Here is a 19,122-nt window from a genome sequence, read left to right as displayed (position 1 = left end):
TCTACTGGCTAAAAATGAAATCAGTTAGTAATTGGCTAATTGTTTCCAAAATACCATATCTTATCTGTCTGTGGACTTTCAACCCCCTTAATCCCAAGTTTTCCCTTTGAAAGGTTTCCTTCCTACATCATTGGAAAAACATGCTACATCAATCCACAGCCTATAGGTCATCAGTGAAATGTGTACAGTAACATTTTTGAGCGGAGAAATATGTATGTAAATCTAGTGCACTTAGGAAACAATATACGCAAATGAGGAGATATTTGCATGGGCACATTTTATAGAAACAATTCTGGGAAAAACTGCAATTCAAATCCTGCCCCAAAAAACCCACATCACTGCTGCCACTAGCTTCCTTTCCACCCAACAAAAGCCCCTATGATGTGTTTTTGCTTGCTCCTTGCCCTCCACAAAGGGCTAGAGTGTTTGGACTTGGGGGAAGAATGTAGCTTGCCATGCTTATTCCATCGGCCCACAACAAGCCATGCAATAGCATGGGGGTCAAAATGGGGAACAGCTCAATTTCCCCCATTTTGGCTCAGAACTGATTGAGGATCTGGGCTAGAGGACTAGGGAAGTCCAGCACCATACCCCTACAGATCACTCAATGGGCAGCAGTGGTAGCTTATCCTCGGAACAGAATGCAAAATTCACAGAACATTCCATTGGAACCACCGATCAGGTTGATCAGGTTGTTCTGACGGAATGACCCCATACTGACTCAGAATGTTCTGGTCTCCATTTAGGACTCCAAAATGTCACTCTTTTGGCCTCTGTGCATGCACAGCAGCCATTGTCCAAGACATCTAAAAATCCATAGGTAGGAGAAGTTCCACTCTGTTGGTCAGTTTCTTTGTGAATATATATCCAAAGGAATGGAAGCAAAAATTAAATGTTCAGATCAATTAGCTGCTTTCCCCAGAGCAGCTGGCAAGCTTCTTAAACAAGGATCACTATTTAATAAGGATTTCAGTAATAAGATTCTGAACCTTTGGAAAGATGGTCAATTATTTCAATACCATTGAATCCCTTTGCCAAGTTATTTGAGTCCTGGCTGCTGCTATTTGTATTATTAATATGCATGTCTAATCCTTTTTTTAAAAAATCCCACTAAGCTTTCTGCTTTAGTAAGCTTATCTTAGATCTGGATACAGGATTTCTCACACATGAAGTAGAGACCTACAGGAACACAAGCTGCTTTACCACATGAATCCTTCATGCTTGTAAACTACCAGAGCAAGCAGAATGAAGTACAGGAACAAACAACACCAGAAACAGCCCTCACGAACAGCACTACTTGGCTTGGAACATAATGGAAACAACCCCCATCTGTGACTTCAATCTGGCTCAGCAACAAGTGACATTCTTTACATTTCAAGTCTATCTCAAAGGTGTAAGGCAGGTAACTACTTAAAGTAATTGTTAGAATCCAACGTAGAAAACTAAAAAGACTAGTTGTGCAAAAACGCCAACCAAACTTAGTTGGGCTAAACATACAAACTTAAATACAAGCACCAAAAGTCATGAAAAATAAGTCTTACAGTGTCCCTGTAAGATGCTCTGCTTCAGCTTTGGAAAAATTGTCCAGAAGATGGACAAACATAAAGAGCACTAGTCAAAGTAAGTAAATACTTGGGTGGGGCGGTTTCTAACTTCACATGTACATTGATGAGATCTGATCAGATTGTGACTCCCCAGGAAAAACATCTTGTGACTGCATTGGACAACTCAGTCAGGGAACAATACAGCTGCAACCAAAACCCTAGGAATTTTGGTGCCCTAGGTGAAGTATAACTCTGTGTGTGTGTGTGTGTGTGTGTGTGTGTGTGTGTGTGTGTTTACGCACACGCGCACACACACACACACACATTCAATATAGAGAATGAAGAGTTTAGAATGAAATTATACATGTATTTACTTGACAAGTGAAATGAACAAAAGATATATATTGGTTAAAAAAATCATTACATTTGCATTTCAAGTTGCAAGAGTCTTCCTTCCAAAGGAACTGGTCTTTGGGAAGCTATCAGAATTCCTGAACTAATTATTTTTCAGCTCAAACCCTTAGCCACAACACTACACTAGCTCTCTTATTTGCATTGAGAAACTGCAACACCAGGGTCCAGAAGCATGACAAGAGGCCCATACACATGTTATGTTCAACACTTGTACAATGAGTATACAGTGTGCACAGGTATAGTCATTCATGTTATGTTAACACAGGTACAGCAGTACCTGCATTCCTATCTGCACCATGCATTTGAAAGGTCTGTATCCAGGTTCCATTTTCAAAATGAACACAGATACAGTCATTCACACAAACACATGTACAAGTTACAGACATTTGTAGACTCAGACAGCATAATGTCTGAATAGGGCTAAGATTTTCCTTCTGTTTGTGGTTTTCTTGCATAGCAGTACAATCATAGTCAGGGCTGGTCTATGCTGATATGGTAATTGCTTCGTGCTCTACAATGTAGTAAGGGGTGAGAACTGAGAAGGGGTGTGAAAAATCATTGGAGCCTAAAATGGGACAAGAAAGGATAGCACCTGGGTATAGGTCAAACTAAGAAGAGGCTTATGCTGCCTATGAAATGTTTCAGAAGCAAGAGGGAGAGGCCTGAAAAAGTACATAATTGAAATAGGAAGGCAAAGACCCAGATGTAAGGTTCAGGAGTACATACCTTTGAATTGACAGAAGCTAAATCTGATGTGAATCAGATTTAGCATAGTACTGTAGGCAAATTTTTATAGTGACCATGAAGCTTTTCTGTACCTGGAATATTAATAAAGTCTACTGCGATAGCTGGCTGCTGAAATACTGTTGAAAGTGGAAGGTGTTGCATTGGGGGAACCGAGGAGAGACAAGTACACAGAAATCATGGGGGTTGGGGGAGCAGAACTTATTTACCATTGTATCTGTGGGTTTCCAGTTAATATTTAATACAATAATGCAGAAAAGACCAAAAAAAGGGAACAGTTTCTGGGGGCACAGGAATTGCTATATAATGTTTGAGTCCCTGTTTTCTGTCATTATAGATACTAATTGAACTGATTATATTTCATTTTCAGCTTCTAAAAATGACACACCTGCTTCCTCGTTTCTTCTCTAAATGTTCAACTACATTAGAGACTCAGACCCACCTGAAGCTACTTTGCCATGGGTTTCAGGCAAACCCACATTCATAACCATGGGGAATGTAATTCTCTATATGCAGATTGCACCTAAGAATGTTGCTAAAATCAGTGGTATTAAGAACAAGTTGCATTTCCCCCCAGTATGTATCTTTTTTGGCAGATCTTTCCTGCTGCCCAGCTACCAGTAGGGATGTGCAAACATGTTTGACATCAAACGTGTTCAGTGTCGAACCAGTTTGGTTCGATCATTCAGGTCAAACTGAACCATCCCCTGTTCAGTCTGACCCTGGACCAAACACACACACACACCCCCGACTGTTTGAGGGGTTCACGGACTTATAAAATAAAACAAAATAATTTTTTTACTTACCCCTTCCGTGGAGTTGTTGGAGGTGGCCGGGGGGGGGGGTCCGCAGATGTTCCCCCTCCCCCCAGCATGAAGGGAGACCGGCAGGGTCCATGGATGTCCCCCCTCGCTGCCTGCAACAATTCCCCCTTTGGGGTAAGTAAAAAATTATTTTATTTTTAAAAAATATGTTTGTGAACCCCCCCCAGACTGGACTGAATGGGGGAGGGGTTCGAGGGGGTGCCGGACCAAACTGGCTCGGTCCAGGTGCAGTCCAGACTCGAACCAAACCAGCCAGTTCCATGTACACCCCTAGCTTCCAGTTGCCTGGAGGCTCTGAGGTGATTGTTTAACTAGGCAAGACTCCTAGTTAAACCTCCAGTACACTCTCCCCACCACCATCAGGGGTCCTCCCAACAGAGACACAAGCAGCCAGACATAGTGCTGTTGGAACAAAGAGACAGGCTATCCAGCAGCTGCAAGTAGTGAGTGAACTGGCAGCGTGCATGACTCATGAGAAGAATGCACAGCTGACAACCAATCAGACAATCACCAGGACACATGTGCAGAAAAATCCTCTCCAGGAAGAAGTGAGGAGATGGAGAACGCTTTAAGGTCATTCAGCCCAAATGTCAGCTCAGGTCAGGGGTCATGTGTCAAGGAGAGGGTAAGGTTATCCATGGTAGTGGTAGCAGCAGTGGTAGTACTGTCCTTTAAAATTTGGTGGCCTAGGCAGCCACCTAGGTCTCCTACAAAGACAGGCTAGTGCTGAGTTCAGTGGAATCAACAGTTCAGTGTGCTATAAGAGAGGTAAATTCCATCCTAGGGAATAGGATTCAAAATAAAACTGCCAGGATTGTAACGTCTTTCTATAATCTGTGGTGCAGCCACATTTGGAATTCTGTGTACAGTTTTGGTCATGCCATCTCTAAAAGGAAATCAAGGGTTGGCAATAGTACCAAAAAGAGCAACTGTAATGATCAGGGGGCTGGAGCACCTTGCTTATGAGAAAATCCTAAAGCAGTGGTTCCTAAACTGGGAGCCTCCAGATGTCGCTGAACTACTACTCCCATCAGCCCCAGCCAAACTGTAGCTGAGGCTTATGGGAGTTGTAGTTCAGCAATATCTGGAGGCTCCCAGTTTAGAAACCACTGGCCTAAAGCATTTTGGGCATTTTACTTTAGAATAAACAGCTGGGGGGGCAATGGCATAAGAGTTTACACCCTCATACATGGTATGGAGAAAGAGAACATGGAGAATGTTTCCTCTCATAACACTAGAACTCAATAAAATTAATTGGCAGTAGACTCAGAAGAGACAAAATTAAGTAGTCTTTTACACCAGGGAGTCTCAACGTTGGGTCCCCAGATGTTACTGGACTTCAACTCCCATAATCCCCAACCAAAGGCCACTGGGGCTAGAGATTATGGGAGTTGAAGTCCAGTAACATCTGGGGCCCCAACGTTGAGAATCCCTGCTTTACACAATGCATAATCAGCATTTAGGATTTGCTGCCATGCAATATGAAGGCTATTAGTTTAGACTGTGTTTAAAAGGGGATTACATCTATAAATGGCTATGAGCCATAACAGTTACATTGAACCTCCATGTTCAGAAGCAGCAGCCCTTTTATCCATCTGCTGAGAGACAAGTGGGGGGGGGGGGCTGTTGTCTCCAGACTCTGCTTATGGGCTTCTCAGAAGCTCCTGCCTGGTCACTGTTCGCCTTTGATTTGATTCAGCAAGGCTTTTATGTTCCCACATCACAAAATACACACTATTCAAATACATAAATGTGAGCAACAACCATAAAAATGTAATGCGAGTCAAGCCATGAAATAACTTTTAAATAAATGTTCTGTACAACACTGGTATCCACTTAAAAACAAAATGCTTAGCACTCTCTCAGAACTTTTGTCTACTCTTGTTGAAGGAAAAACAGTAAATTATTCTGTTCTATATTTAAAATAAAAATCAAATTGTGGTCTATACCTCCTGACTACAATTCGATCAGGCTTAAGCTTACTTAGCTCTTCAGTGAACTGTGGCCTGGAGAGCAGAGGAAGCTGGAGACGGCTGGTCGAGTGTGCTGCCTTCAGTTGTTTTTTAAACCTTGAAATCAGGGGCAGCTGTAGGAGAGAAGGAGTTGGTGATATACTGGGTTGAGGCACAGAAGATCAGGCGAGTAATGCTGTTTGTTGCAATGGTAATTGAAGGAGGGGAGGGTGAAATGGAAGCAGTAGAAGCAGGATACCTCAGTGAAAGGAACCCAAAGGCCCTATCCACCCCCAGCACAGTACCTCCAGTTTACTGTTGCTGGTGTCTATCTAACATTTCTTTTTATATTTTACATTTTTAGATCTTTTTAGATCTTTTACATTTCTTGTGAGCCCTTTGGGAACAGGGAGCCATCTAATTTAATTTAATTTAATTTAATTTCTCTTTGTAAACCGCTCTGAGCCATTTTTGGAAGGACGGTATAGAAATCCAATGAATGAATGAATGAATGAATGAATGAAATGAAAAAGAAACTCAATAATCCTCAAGCAAATTCTGTTAGCTTGTTAGATGAATGATCCCACCTGCTATTGGCGGCGGTGAAGGCAACAGGGAAGGATATAAACAGTGGAGACTTTCACTCCATAAAGCTGGTTGAATGGCTTTGTAAAACTGTAGATCAGGCATCCCCAAACTGTGGCCCTCTAGATGTTGCTGAACTGCAACTTCCAGCATACCCAGCCACAAAAAATTGTGTCTAGGGATGCTGGGAGTTGTAGTTCAGCAACATCTGGAGGGCTGCAGTTTGGGGATGCCTGCTGTAGGTGATGTTGTGCGTGCTAAACGGTTGTATGGGGGAGACCTATTGGTTGAATGCTCAGAATGATCAATTGGATAAACTGTTTTGCCTCTCCTCTTTGAGGAAACATAGAGTAATGTGTCAGCCCTGAGGTGTAGCTGTATTTGAGTGGATGGGTTCAAAGAACTTGGGCCTCCAGCTCTGGAGGGCCTCATAGCTCAGCCTCTCCCTATTTTCTTCATTACCTCCCTTACACTGAGGGTTTGCTGGGGAGAGGGGCAAACACGGGCCCCCTCTCCCCTAGCCCCTGGTTAGCCACCTCAGTTTCAAACTGAAAAGAAGGGTATTATCATGGGAGTACCTTTAAGTATATAAGAGGGTGATGTTTGGAAGGTTTTGGGAGAAGATTTGGTCAGAGGAGTTAAACGGTTGATGTTGAATAGAGAAGGAACTCTCCAGCCCTCTCTAATAATGTCTTTTGCGTATAAGGGCTCAGAACTCCCAAATCAAGTGGTTATAGGATTCTAATTGTTCCGGATTCCCTACTACATCCCTCCTCCTTTGAAATGTTTAAAATGCCCAAACTTATGGGCATGTAGCTGCTATTTGTCATGGCCAGATTTGTTGAAGGAAATGTGGTGGTCCACATACATTGGAGGATTGCAAGGAAACCATACTCCAAGTTCTAGAGTTCTCCAATCTTTTTGAATTACTCAGGGGATCTCCTATGCGATGGCAGTCAAGAAACATAATGAATCAGATATGCAGGAGAAGAGTAAGGAGACACAAAGGGAGACCCCTGCTCCTTATGGAGATAGACAATTCTCCATAAGGAAACTTTATTGGTTAAAAGGTGAATTTTGTGGCCTTTATGGTTGAAGTAATAAACTACACAGCTCAGACAGAGCAGTGCTCTGAAAAATTAGGTATTATCTTAAAAGCTGCTGCGGGGAAAATGGAAACTGGAGCATTAACAATGGATCAAATACGGGAGATTTTGGAATGTCCTGTATCTTAGTGGATTAATGTTTGATATATTTTGTTGGAATGCTCACAGTCTTTTAGCACATGGGCAAGAATTTAAATATTTTTTGACTACACTTTCAAGTCCACCTGCAGTTATTTGTATACAAGAAATTTGGCTGTTTGAAACACTGAGTTTTAAGATTCACCATTATATTTCAGTTCATAAAGATGGGGGATTGGTTAGAGGAGGTGGAGTTGCCATTTTTGTATGTGCAGATGTAAATTTTATGGAGGTTGTTATTCAAGATATAGGACTGGAACTTTTAGGAGTGGTTATTCTTTTAGCTGGCCCTATTCAAAAGACTCGAGTTTTGAATTTTTATAATCCCTGTAAACCTTTGGATATAAAAGGGTTAGATCAAACCATTCATGGAATAGAGAACACTTATGTTTTATGTGGAGATTTTAATAGCCACAGTCCTCTCTGGGGTAATCATAAATTGGATCCAAATGGGAAATTATTCAAACAATTTTTTGAAGATCATAATTTGATTGTTTTGAATGAAAATACTCCTATGCGTTTTGATTCTTCCTCTGGGCAAATGTCATGTTTGGATTGGGGAATTGTATTCTCCAATTTAGCTTTTAAGTGTAAGCTAGAAGTTTTGCAGAATCATAATATGAGAAGTGATCATTTGCTATTTCTTCTTCAGCCCCAGTTGCAGTTTTTGTCATAGCTATCTTTACCATGTATGAGATGGAACTACAAAAGTGCCAACTGGGCATTATTTGGAGCTAGCTGTGCACATAGTTTGGAGGAGGGTATGGAATCTGTCCTAGAATACCTTGCGGAGAAATTGATTGAAGGCATTAATTCTGCAGCCTTATTGGCAGTTCCAGAATATAAGGTAGGAGATAGGATGAGGAAATCTGTCCTATGATGGACCAAGGATTGTGGGGATGTCATTCAGGCAAGCAATACAGCTTTTTGAAAAGCTAAAGAAACTATGGCAGGAGAGGATTTAATGAAATATAAGCATCTTAGGGCCAAGGCCAAGAAGGTGATCAAAACTGCGAAATGAATTAATTGGCAGAATTATTGTGGGAAACTAACAAAAGACACTCCTCTTGCCTCAGTCTTTAGACAGGCCAAAAGATGGAAGGTGTGCAGACACACAAGTGGAAAATCCCAACTTTGGTTTCCGTGGACAGTAAACCAATGACAGACAATTCTGAAAAGGCAGAGTTATTAGCATCTACTTTTCAACAAGTTACAAATAATTATTCGGACTCTTTTCTGAGATATCACAGTGAGTTTTTTACTGAAGACAGAGGAGCTTTGGAAAGAGGGGTTAATGCATCAAAAGACATTCTAAATTGTAATTTTTCTAAGTGGGAATTAGATGTAGCACTGAAATTGAGTAAGTGTTCCTCTCCAGGAGAGGACAATATTAGTTATGAACTTCTACAACATTTACCAGATAAAATAGACTTGGTTTTATTGTTATATAATATGATTTGGCAATCTGGTTGACTCCCTGTTTCCTGGAAAGGAGCCCAGATAATACTGATGAATAAACCTGGCAAATATCCTTCTAATCCACTGTCATATAGACCTATAGCCCTAACATCATGTTTATGCAAGACAACGGAGCGTATGATCAACACCCATCTCCTGGCTTATGATCAACTGTTGACAGAATTTCAATGTGGTTTTGGTAAGTTGCGGAGTACATTAGACCAAATTGTCCATGTAGAGACTGACATATGGAAAGCCTTTTATGGGAAACAATACTTAGCTGCTGTTTTCCTGGATACAGAAAAAGCCTATGATATGGTATGGAGGGAGGGACTTTTATATAAGTTCTCTTCACTGAGGATTTCAGATAAAAATCTTAGAATGGGTTCATTATTTTTTGCAGAATGATGGATTAAAGTGCACATTGACTCTTCATATTCTACCCCACATAATTTAGAAAATGGCATTCCTCAAGGCAGTGTTTTAAGCCCTGTGCTGTTTAATATAATGATCAATGATCTCTCAAATGTAATTCCAAGAAGCATTGCCGTTAGCATTTATGCTGATGACTGTGCTCTTTGGACTTGGGGTAGAAGTGTGGAATGGGCCGTGAAGAAAATGAATGAGGCCTTAAGAAAAGTAGAAATTATGGGGGAATGCTTGGGGTTCCCGTTTTTCTCAGTTTAAATCAGTGAGCATGATTTTTTACGAAGAAGAGATATTGTCAAGTCTCCTGGTTAATGATGTATGATTCCTATCTTCCTATAGTCTCTCAATATAAATGTTTGGGTGGAATTTTCGATACTAAAATGACCTGGGTTCCACATGTAAAATATGTACTTAACAGGTGCAAACCTAGATTGCAACTATTATGTGGGATTTCCAGAAGTATGTGGGGGGCAGACCAGAAAACCTTCTTAATGCTATATTGGACCCTGATTCAACCAATTATAGAATATGGCAGTCAACCTAATATGTCTGTGGTCAGTTCCACTCTTCAGAAGTTGGATATATCCAGAATAAAGTTCTCCTTGTAGTGAGTGGAGCTTTTGTCATGACTCCTTGTAATATAGTTTGGGGTGTTGTTGGTGAATGGCCAGGAGATCTGCGCCACTTGGCTTTATATGCGATAGATTACATAGACATCCTAATGAGTTAATTGGTTCCATCTATGACCCTAGTTGGGAGTTGAAAGATCCTTGTGGGATGCATGATGTGTGACTGCCCCATGTATTGAGGACTAGGTTGTGGCAAACTATAAGGGTAGATAAAGGAAGGAATCTCTGGCCTTTTCTGGGTATGGTATCCACCAGTAGTTATAATATTGGGTCCTCAGAAAAACTTTAAGATTATCAATTCTCTATAAGATTACTGTGTTGGAAACTGCTATCAGAGGAACAAGTCTGGTATAAAATATATACTGATGGATCTCGGACTGTACAGAATGACAGGATCTCTGCGCATTTGTTGTTCCTGAATTGGGTATTAAGAAGAATTATCGATTAAATGATGGTCTAAGCATTATGTCAGCCAAATTGATTGCTATTATGTTGGCCCTGAAACTGATTAAAGAGCAATCTTTGCGGAAGGTTTTGGTTGTCGGACTCCCAATCTGCACTGTTAGGAATTCAAAATGTGGGACTAGAGTGGACACCTTCTTTGGTTGGTGAAATCTGGAGTCTTAATAACGATTAGAGGTGTTCTGGTAAAATTTCAACGGATTCCTGCTCATGTGGGGATCATGAGAAGTTGACTCTATGGCCAAGAAAGCCTTGGGGAATGAGTCTGTGGATTCTGAATTCCCTTTGTCTCAATTTGAGATTAGAAGTCAATATGTAAAGTTGCTGAAAATTGAATGGCAGCATAGATGGGACACAGAAAGCACAGGACATCACTTTTATGAGATTTTTCCAACTCTCATAGAAATGGATTGTTTGAACACTTTTCAGAGGACGTGGCAAGCTGCCACTTTAAGAATACTATCTGAACATTCTGGTTTATGTGAAAAACTGTTTTTGCTTGGCAAAGTGGAAGACACTTTATGCTTTGTGTGTGGGCTGCCTGAATCTGCTGATCATATTTTATGGGAGTGCAGGAGATATTGTGAAGAATGTATCAAATTTTTGGAGGCTTTGCTATTGCTGACTTTTTGGAGTATGGAAACTCGATCGGTTTTTAGTACCAGGGAAACATGGGATTTTCTTTGCAAGTCAAATGTATGTGAGAAACTTTAACAGCAGACCTCAAATTAGTTATATAATTAGTCTTAGCTTCTTGGTGGTTATGGCCCTTTTTGGGCCACTTCGCCATTATACCTTACAAGGAGGAGGACGACTGTGGCCCATAATCATTACCAGTACTATCCTTTCCTTTTCAAGACATACTAACTGTAACATGATAGCACTGTAATTTGTTTTGCTGATGTTAACTGTCAAGGCTAAAAGTTAATCCTGTACATTTTTTCTTTTTCCATCATGGATCAACAAAACCTTCCTGCAAAATTCAGGTATGTTGCTTGATGACGCTAGTGCTGACTATGTTCTGCCAGCACTTCAGTTAGATAACAACTAGAACAAGTTGTTCCAGTAAGTTGTTCCACTAATCTGCCTACTTTCATTTCACTATCTCTACAACTGGACTAAATTTGGTTCGAGGCTTACAAGTTAGATCTCTTATGCCTCAAATGTTCATGCGTCTGACATCTTGAATCAGGGTGAATGACATTATCACAAACTACAACAGTGAGGTGTCCCTGTGTGTCACTCACTACAACTGTACTTCATTTTGTTCAAATCAGTTAGACAGTCCACAAGTTAGCCCACTTGCGCCTCAAATGTTCAAATGTCCGCCATCTTGAATTGGGCTGAATGACACCATCACAAACTATGTCATTGGGGCATCACTATGTGTCCCTACTGCTGTAGCAAATTTGGTTCAAATCAGTTAGGTGGTTCACAAGCTAGCCCATTTGTGCCTCGAAAGTTTACGCATCTGCCATCTTGAATCGGGGTGGATGACATCATCACAAACTACATCGCTGAGGTGTCCCTACAACTGTACCCAATTTGGTTCATTTTGATCCAGGCATTGAGAAGTTGATGGGGAGACAGACAGACAGACAGACTTCCAGGTGATCTCATAAGCCTACTGGAAAGTAGGCTAAAAATAAAAGCGTTAAGAAAATAAGAACAGCCCTGCTAGTCCAGCATCCTGTTTCACACAGTGGCCCACCAGATGCCTCTCGGAAGCCCACAGGCAAAAGGTGAGGGCATGCCCTCTCTCCTGCTGTTGCTCCTCTGCAACTGGTATTCTTTCTAAACATGAATAATTTTCCAATTGCTCTACTGCAGGGCTGAACTCAAATGCTCTGGTAGTTCACACACACACACGTTAAAATTTTTATGAACAATTACGAACTACTATGAATATTTATATAGCACTTTTCAACCAAGGTTCCCAAAGTACTTTACATAGATATAAACAAATAAAATGTACATCATGCCTACAGCAGGTAAAATAAATGGAGAAAATATTGTTACAGCTGCCTTCCTTTTAAAAAGAAAAAACCTCATGCACCACTTTCTTTAGAATAGTGCATTTGGTTAAAAAATATTTTTATTGTAAGTGGAGAAAACAGTTTTAATTAAAACTATTTCACACTCTCAGCCTGAAACATCCTTTATCCAAACATAACATATTGTATCCAGGAAAAACCTGGGCATAATCAGTACATTTGAACTCATCCAGTTCATAGCAAGCACATCTAAGTATTTTATTCAAGTTCATTAAACAAGCTCATTCTGTGCTGCGCATGAAGCCTTATTAGTAATCTCTATGTGTCCCCTTTGTGACTTTATCAGAGTAGTACAAGGACTCTAATTCAAGAAGCTTAATTATGGAGAAAAATTACTTCAACTATAATATACACCACAAGAAGCAGCTTGTTCAAAAGCACGTTGCCAAATGGAAGCTGGAATCATTTCAAACCCTATGCCACTTAATATAGCTTGTGAACATCATAAAGAATTTCTGTCAGTGATACCCTAGTTTAAATTCTGATGTAGAAAAACAACACACCCACCCAATTTCTGAACTGGTCCAATTGCTTATTGGAACATTATATAAATTAATATGTTCTGTCTTGAAGTTCTTTATCAATTGATATTATTTCAGTAAATGAGGCAAAAAGAAAAAAGAACCCATTTTGACAAGGCACAAGTCCACAGATTTGTGGACATGATTTTTCAAAGTCATCTTTCAACAATTATTTCCCTCTAATTTTTGAGGACTTTAAAATTTTGGTTTTGAAAATGGAAAAGAGTTATAAACCAAATAATAATTAATATATCACACTGTAATCTGAGAATAGCAACCTGACACCATCATTTGTTAGAAACCTGGAGCTGCAATCCTATGCATGTTTACTTAAGGGCAAGTTCCATTAATATCCATGGCATTAAATGCCAAAAGTGGTTGGAACTGGGATGTTAGTTTACTAATTAATATAACTAAGTAGAACCAGATTTTTAAAAATAGCTCTCAGGTTTTCTTTAATTGCAAAGAAAATCTCCTTTTACCCGTTTCTTTAAGTGAAGGTCACCTTTCTGTGGGGTTGCTTCATATTCAACCTAATAAACCTAAACCGAATTTACATTTGGCTGCATGTAGAATGATTTTAAGACACTTCAGCTCAAGCACTCTATAAAAAATTAAAAGCTTATTACGGTTTTACTAGCACACTGGGAGTTTCATTAATGTGCATTGGGGGATTCTTTATTGTAAGCTTAAAAATTAGGCTTTTAAAGTAGTAGAAATAAGGAGTCTCCTGAGAAGAGCTACATGGCAAAATGAGATGTTAACTGTTTTGCTTGAATTAAAAACAAAACAAACGATTCATTTCCTCCACAAGTTAATTGTACATTTGTATTGAGCTCTCGATGTTTTCTCTGCAGTGTCAATGCAGCTTTTACTGCTACTGACCCCTGAAGTTTAAAGCAGCAATTTCCAATGTCCCAAGATGTCCCTTGCTAGTTGTTTGAGTATGTAATAGGAGCATGTTAACTCCTAACTTTCAGAGGAGACATCCCAGCGTGATAAAATTTCTCTTGCACACTCCTCTGCCTTATAACATGGAGGATGTAGCCACTGAAGTGGGTGGGAGTACCCTTTATCAGAGAATGATTTGTTTGGGGGTCTCTGTTTTGGGGACAAATTGGATAGCTAGGGAAATAATTTAATTTAAAAATGGCCCAGTTTAATCATTACTTTATCAGAAACTGGTACCAGATTGAGAGTTCTCTCTAGAAAGTAAAGAGGGAACCTGCACATAGGTGATCATCAAAAGGAAATGAGCTGCAGTTCCTCCTCTCTGTCATTCTCTTAATCATGTATTCCAAAATATATATAGACAATGATGACCATTTCCCTATTTAAGAGCAGTGGCAGCTGGTGCCCACTGGGGCTGGTGGGGTGGAGGGCAGGGCAGGAGCCTGCAGGCATGGGGCGGGGATGCCTGAGCGATCTCCTTAGGGAGCGCTGGATCACTCTTTGAATGCACCTGCACACTCCAATCAGCCTTGAATGCCATAGGCGATTCACACACATTATTACCCAGGAAGGACTAAGACACAATGCATTCCCCCCAAAAAAGGTTGTCTGGGTTCCCCTGTTCAGCACAGCAGGACAAAATAAATGTGCTCTTTTAGGATATAACTATCCCTAACTCCATGACCCAGTGTGCTTCCTCGTGTATTACTACACCTGGGACCCCCACTGCAAAACATCTCAGTGTTCCCTTGTGCCTCTCACTCTGGAACCCAGCAGACTACAACAAGAGACCCCAGCAGACTACGTTAGTGTTCTTCTCCAGGACAGGTGATATAGCCTCTTGCTCAGCTTCTTTAGGGCTGAACCTATCCATTTCTCTTATTTCTGAAATCTTGCCCCTCTATCTTAAAGTACCTCTCTAGCCCGCCTGGGAATTTACACATATTTTGCAACTTTAAGCTAAATGTGCCTTATAATCGTCTATTTTTAAACATATTTGCATTGCTTCTACTTTATTTAGTCTTAGTATTTTTGCTTTAAATAAACTACTTTTTGATTTATTTAAAACCTCTCTCTCAAGCAGATTTTCTTCAGTTCATATGCTTGCACAAATTAAGGCTGATTTGAACTGTCTCCCCTTTTGAGCTAAATTCCCCACATTACCCCGAACTAGGGAGTTCAGGCCAATCACCCTCAAGGCAGTTTCATTAACAAGCACTTGCACTGACGCAGTACCTTATTTATAACAGAATGCTACATTAAAATTAGATAGATAGATATAGAGTTAGTTTATTCTTTTCATCCCAGCATTCAGCTTAGAGCGATTCTCCTTAACAGAACACAGTGACACTTTCCCCTTTCCCACAGTTTAAACTGATGGATCCTTGCTGTGATCCCAGTGTATTCACACCACTGGGATACGCACCTGCGCAAGAGACCAATAGAGAAGATTCCAAAAGCTTTGTGCAGTGCTCTGGACTCCGCCCACAGTACGCATGCATCCGTCAATATAGGCAGTCGGAGCACCACTCTCCTCAGTTTCTTTCCGACCAGTACGGATGCCCCCTTGGTTGGGGTTTGCCACCTCAGCCCCTCAGGTGAGTGAGAGAAATTATTTGTATATCTTCTAATACAGTTAGTTCTTCTTGTCGGACTGTTTACATGATAGACAAGAAGAAAAATACTTTTAAGAGGTGTGAGAAATGTAACACCGTTTTCATACCCTGAAGGTATGCTTTGGGGTATGGCTTAGTCTGTTAGCTTAAGCCATTCTGGATGATGAAATACTATGGGGAATTCTCAGACTATTCTGTAGCAGTTTTCTATTTTGCTTATCTATGTTCTTGTCTGGCTGAGATATTTGTCTAGTTACATGTTGCAGAGTAAGTCTGTTTAGTTTAAAAGTTTTCCACTCCAGAGTTTCTTGCATTCTAAGCAAATAACCCTTTCCTACACCTCCCTCTCATATACACTAAACAATTTTATTTATTCATTAATTCATTCATTTGATTTCCATACCGCCCTTCCAAAAATGGGTCAGGGTGGTTTACACGGAGAAGTAAACAAATAAGATGGAACCCTGTCCCCAAAGGGCTCACAATCCAAAAAGAAACATAAGATAGACACCAGCAACAGTCACTGGAGGTACCATGCTGGGGGTGGATAGGGCCAGTTACTCTCCCCCTGCTAAATAGAGAATCGCCACATTAAAAGGTGCCTCTTTGCCAAGTTAGCAGGGGTCATACATTTAAAATGTATGGACCTAGGCAAACTTCTTGCACTAATGGAAGACGCTGACACATTGTGCCCCACAGAAGGTCTTCCACTAGTGGTTGCATGTCACAAAGCTTCACAACTTCATGCAGCTCCGCAAACGTAACTAAATGCAACTTCTCTTGCTGTGCTAATACACCACTAGTCTGGATGTCAGCCACCGAGTATAAAAACTGGAATTACAACACTGCCCAGCTAAGAAACTTCAACAGCCTACAATATGGAAATGTTGGCAGCTTTCAAGTTTTCAACATTAATACATGATTTTAACCTCAGTCATTTCCCATCTAATGGTATAAAAATCCATTAAATAAAATAAATAAATAAGTTTGTAGGGTGGTGGGACTGAATTTCCAGTGTTAGGTATATAATTCCCTGTTTTCAGTGTTGGGTACCCTAACACTGGAAATGGAACTCAGATAATTGAGCGAAGTGCATTCCATAAGAACAGCCCCGTGGGATCAGGCCCAAGGCCCATCTATTCCAGCATCCTGTTTCACACAGTGGCCCACCACATACCTCAGGGGAACCCACAGGCAAGAGGTATGTGCATGCCCTCTCTCCTGCTGTTGTTCCCCTGCAACTGGTATAGAGAGACACCATGCCTCTGAGGCTGGAGGTGGCCCACAGCCACCAAACTAGTAGCCATTGATAGACCTGTCCACCATGAATCTGTCTAAGCCCCTTAAAGCCATCCAATCTGGTGGCCATCACCACATCCCATGGCAAAGAATTCCATAGATTAATTATGTGCTGTTTGAGAAAATATTTCCTTTTTTTGTTCCTAAATTTCCCTACCTTCAATTTCATGGGGTGACCCCTGGTTGTGAGAGAGGGAGAAAAATTTCTCTGTCCACCCTCTCCACTCCATGCATAATTTTATACACCTCGATCATGTCTCCCCTTAGTCACCTCTTTTCCAAGGTTAAGAACCCCAGATGCTGTAGCCTAGCCTCATAAGGAAGATGCTCCAGGCCCATGATCATTTTGGTTGCCCTCTTCTGCACCAAAAGCAAGATTAACTTTTTACATTCAGTCAAATACAGATTTTGAAGTATACTGTACTAGCTTTAACGTTCAATCAATAAAATCTAGGGTGGTATAAAAATATCAAGATTGGTATGAACAATCTCAACCTCAGATGTCCTTCTCACAAGAGTTGTTCTTTAAAAAAGAAATCCACCATCCCCACACCATGCTCCCTCAGCATAAAACTACTCTGCAATGACAGATCTTAAGAGGAGTAGCCGTGTTACTCAAACAACACACACAACCCCGAAGACTAGTAACTTCGTGGCACAAGTTTTCATGAGCCAGATCCAGTATATCTGACAAAGTAGATACCGCCTACATGTCAGGTATATATAGTGGCCTACATGCAGACTAGTGTTGCAGAAGCATTATACTGTTGCACTAGTGCAAGGACATTGCACAAAGAACATTCCAGACTAGTTCTTGCACTAAGGAAAGATGCTGATACATTGTGCCCCGCAGATGGTCTTTCATAGTGGTTGCATATCACAAAGCATCACAACTTCATGCAGGTCTGCAAACCGAACTAAACGCAACTTATCTTGCTGTGCTAATGCAATACTAGTCTGGATGTCAGCCACCAGGTACAAAGAGGATGTGGGAAAGATGCAAAGCAAAAAACAGCAGTTGGTATGTGCACAAAGTAATGCAACATTTAAGTAGAATGGGTGAGAGCTATTTCCAGCTAGAGGCTGCATCTTCCTATGCTGCACAGGCACAGGAAGATGAACATCTAAAATCTGAACTATTTTCTGTAGAGAGATAAAAGCCCAAAGGGTCTAGCATATTCAACTCAGCAGCTTCACACTGGAATCTCCTTTTGAAATGTTGCTGATGAAAGATGACTTGAAATCTGTTACAGAGTGTTCTGGGAAACCAATATTACCACACCCATTTCTGAGTTACCAACTTTGAAACCATTCCAGGGGGAAATGTCACCATGAAACCACCAAATTAGAAGTAGTCAGTACATTTTGCACATTAGTTTCAAACAGTGGGGGTCAAATTACCAATTTGTCTTGATGTTTTTCAGAGACACGCTTAGCCCTGGAAATACTTCTGCTTTCACAAAGCTCATCATCTCACCATTACTCCACAAAGTGGCAACTTTAGACAATTACTGCTGCGCAGGTGTGGAACAGAGTTCGAAAATGCACATGGTGGGGGGAGATCCCGATAGGGACTGTAGTGTATGGGGCGGCCAAAGGAAAAACTTAACTTGCATCCCCAGAACCAATTTTTCCTCTGAACACACCTGCTCTCAAGCTACTATTTGCCCCAGAAGTGGCTGTTTGCTGCGAAGAGCTGTTTCTGGGGCAGGGTGATGTTAAGTGGGGAACACAGCACAAGGGCTGACCTCTCCCTTCTCACAGTGCCAGTTGGGATCTCCCTTCACCTGGTGGTTGCTTTTTCTAGGAGGTAGTGCTTCCGATCATAAGATGCCTTTTTAAAAAAATCAAGGAAACAGTTCGGTTTTCGGAGCAGCAAACTCACTACAGAAGACAAATTGCCCTCCTCTAGGTGTTCCCACTAATCACCAGTGCCCTCTAGCTAAGAGTAGGTCACTCATCCCACTTATATTCACTTGTGTTCCATGTACTACCTTTATCAAATGTACTACCTGTTTGGTCTTTTGACTAAATATGTTAATTCTTTTCCCCGTCTGTGTGTTCTCACTATATGTGCTTATGTGTTTGGGCGACTGTTTCTTGCATCTGATGAAGTAGGCTTTGGCCATGAAACTTGTGCCACAATAAATGTGTTTTCTTGCAATGAGGATGCAAAGACTGTCTTTTAGAAATGATAGAATTCTTTTCCATTCCTAGGCTGGAATCACATTTTTTATCAGTGGGTGCTTAGATGCTGTAACAAAGCAAGACATGTCCCGTAATTCACAGGAAGTAATATACTCAAGTGTTCAAGGAGGGCTCCTAATGTTCTGGAGAGGCACAACTACTGCATGTTCTCTGATCTATACACCTCTCTAATGTGTCCAAAGCTCGAT

General features: G+C 40.9%; 1 protein-coding gene and 1 long non-coding RNA gene across 5 annotated transcripts in view; one reads left to right on the top strand and one right to left on the bottom strand.

Moving 5' to 3' along the window:
* Positions 1-3,956, bottom strand: part of SLC16A10 (solute carrier family 16 member 10) — a 103,830-nt gene extending 99,874 nt beyond the window's left edge. Inside the window, exon 1 of the mRNA XM_053304989.1 lies at positions 3,509-3,956. Within this exon, the coding sequence (XP_053160964.1) occupies positions 3,509-3,788 (280 nt within the window). The 5' untranslated portion in view covers positions 3,789-3,956. The remainder of the gene's footprint in view (positions 1-3,508) is intronic.
* The window catches only part of LOC128349215 (uncharacterized), a 34,957-nt gene extending 16,067 nt beyond the window's left edge, over positions 1-18,890 (top strand). For 2 of the 4 annotated variants that reach the window (XR_008318677.1, XR_008318724.1), the window contains 4 exons: positions 7,960-8,154; positions 8,861-8,964; positions 15,180-15,409; positions 18,151-18,890. This is a non-coding gene — a long non-coding RNA (uncharacterized LOC128349215). Of the gene's footprint in view, positions 1-7,959; positions 8,155-8,860; positions 8,965-11,271; positions 11,351-15,179; positions 15,410-18,150 lie in introns of all 4 variants that reach the window. The other 2 variants (XR_008318710.1, XR_008318653.1) reach the window with 2 other exon arrangements.
* Positions 18,891-19,122: the final 232 nt, after the last annotated feature.

This window comes from Hemicordylus capensis, chromosome 1 (assembly GCF_027244095.1).
Source record: "Hemicordylus capensis ecotype Gifberg chromosome 1, rHemCap1.1.pri, whole genome shotgun sequence".
In the NCBI taxonomy this organism is placed as follows: domain Eukaryota; kingdom Metazoa; phylum Chordata; class Lepidosauria; order Squamata; family Cordylidae; genus Hemicordylus; species Hemicordylus capensis.
Note: the sequence above shows the minus strand (reverse complement) of the source record. Positions and strands in the feature narration are given on the sequence as shown.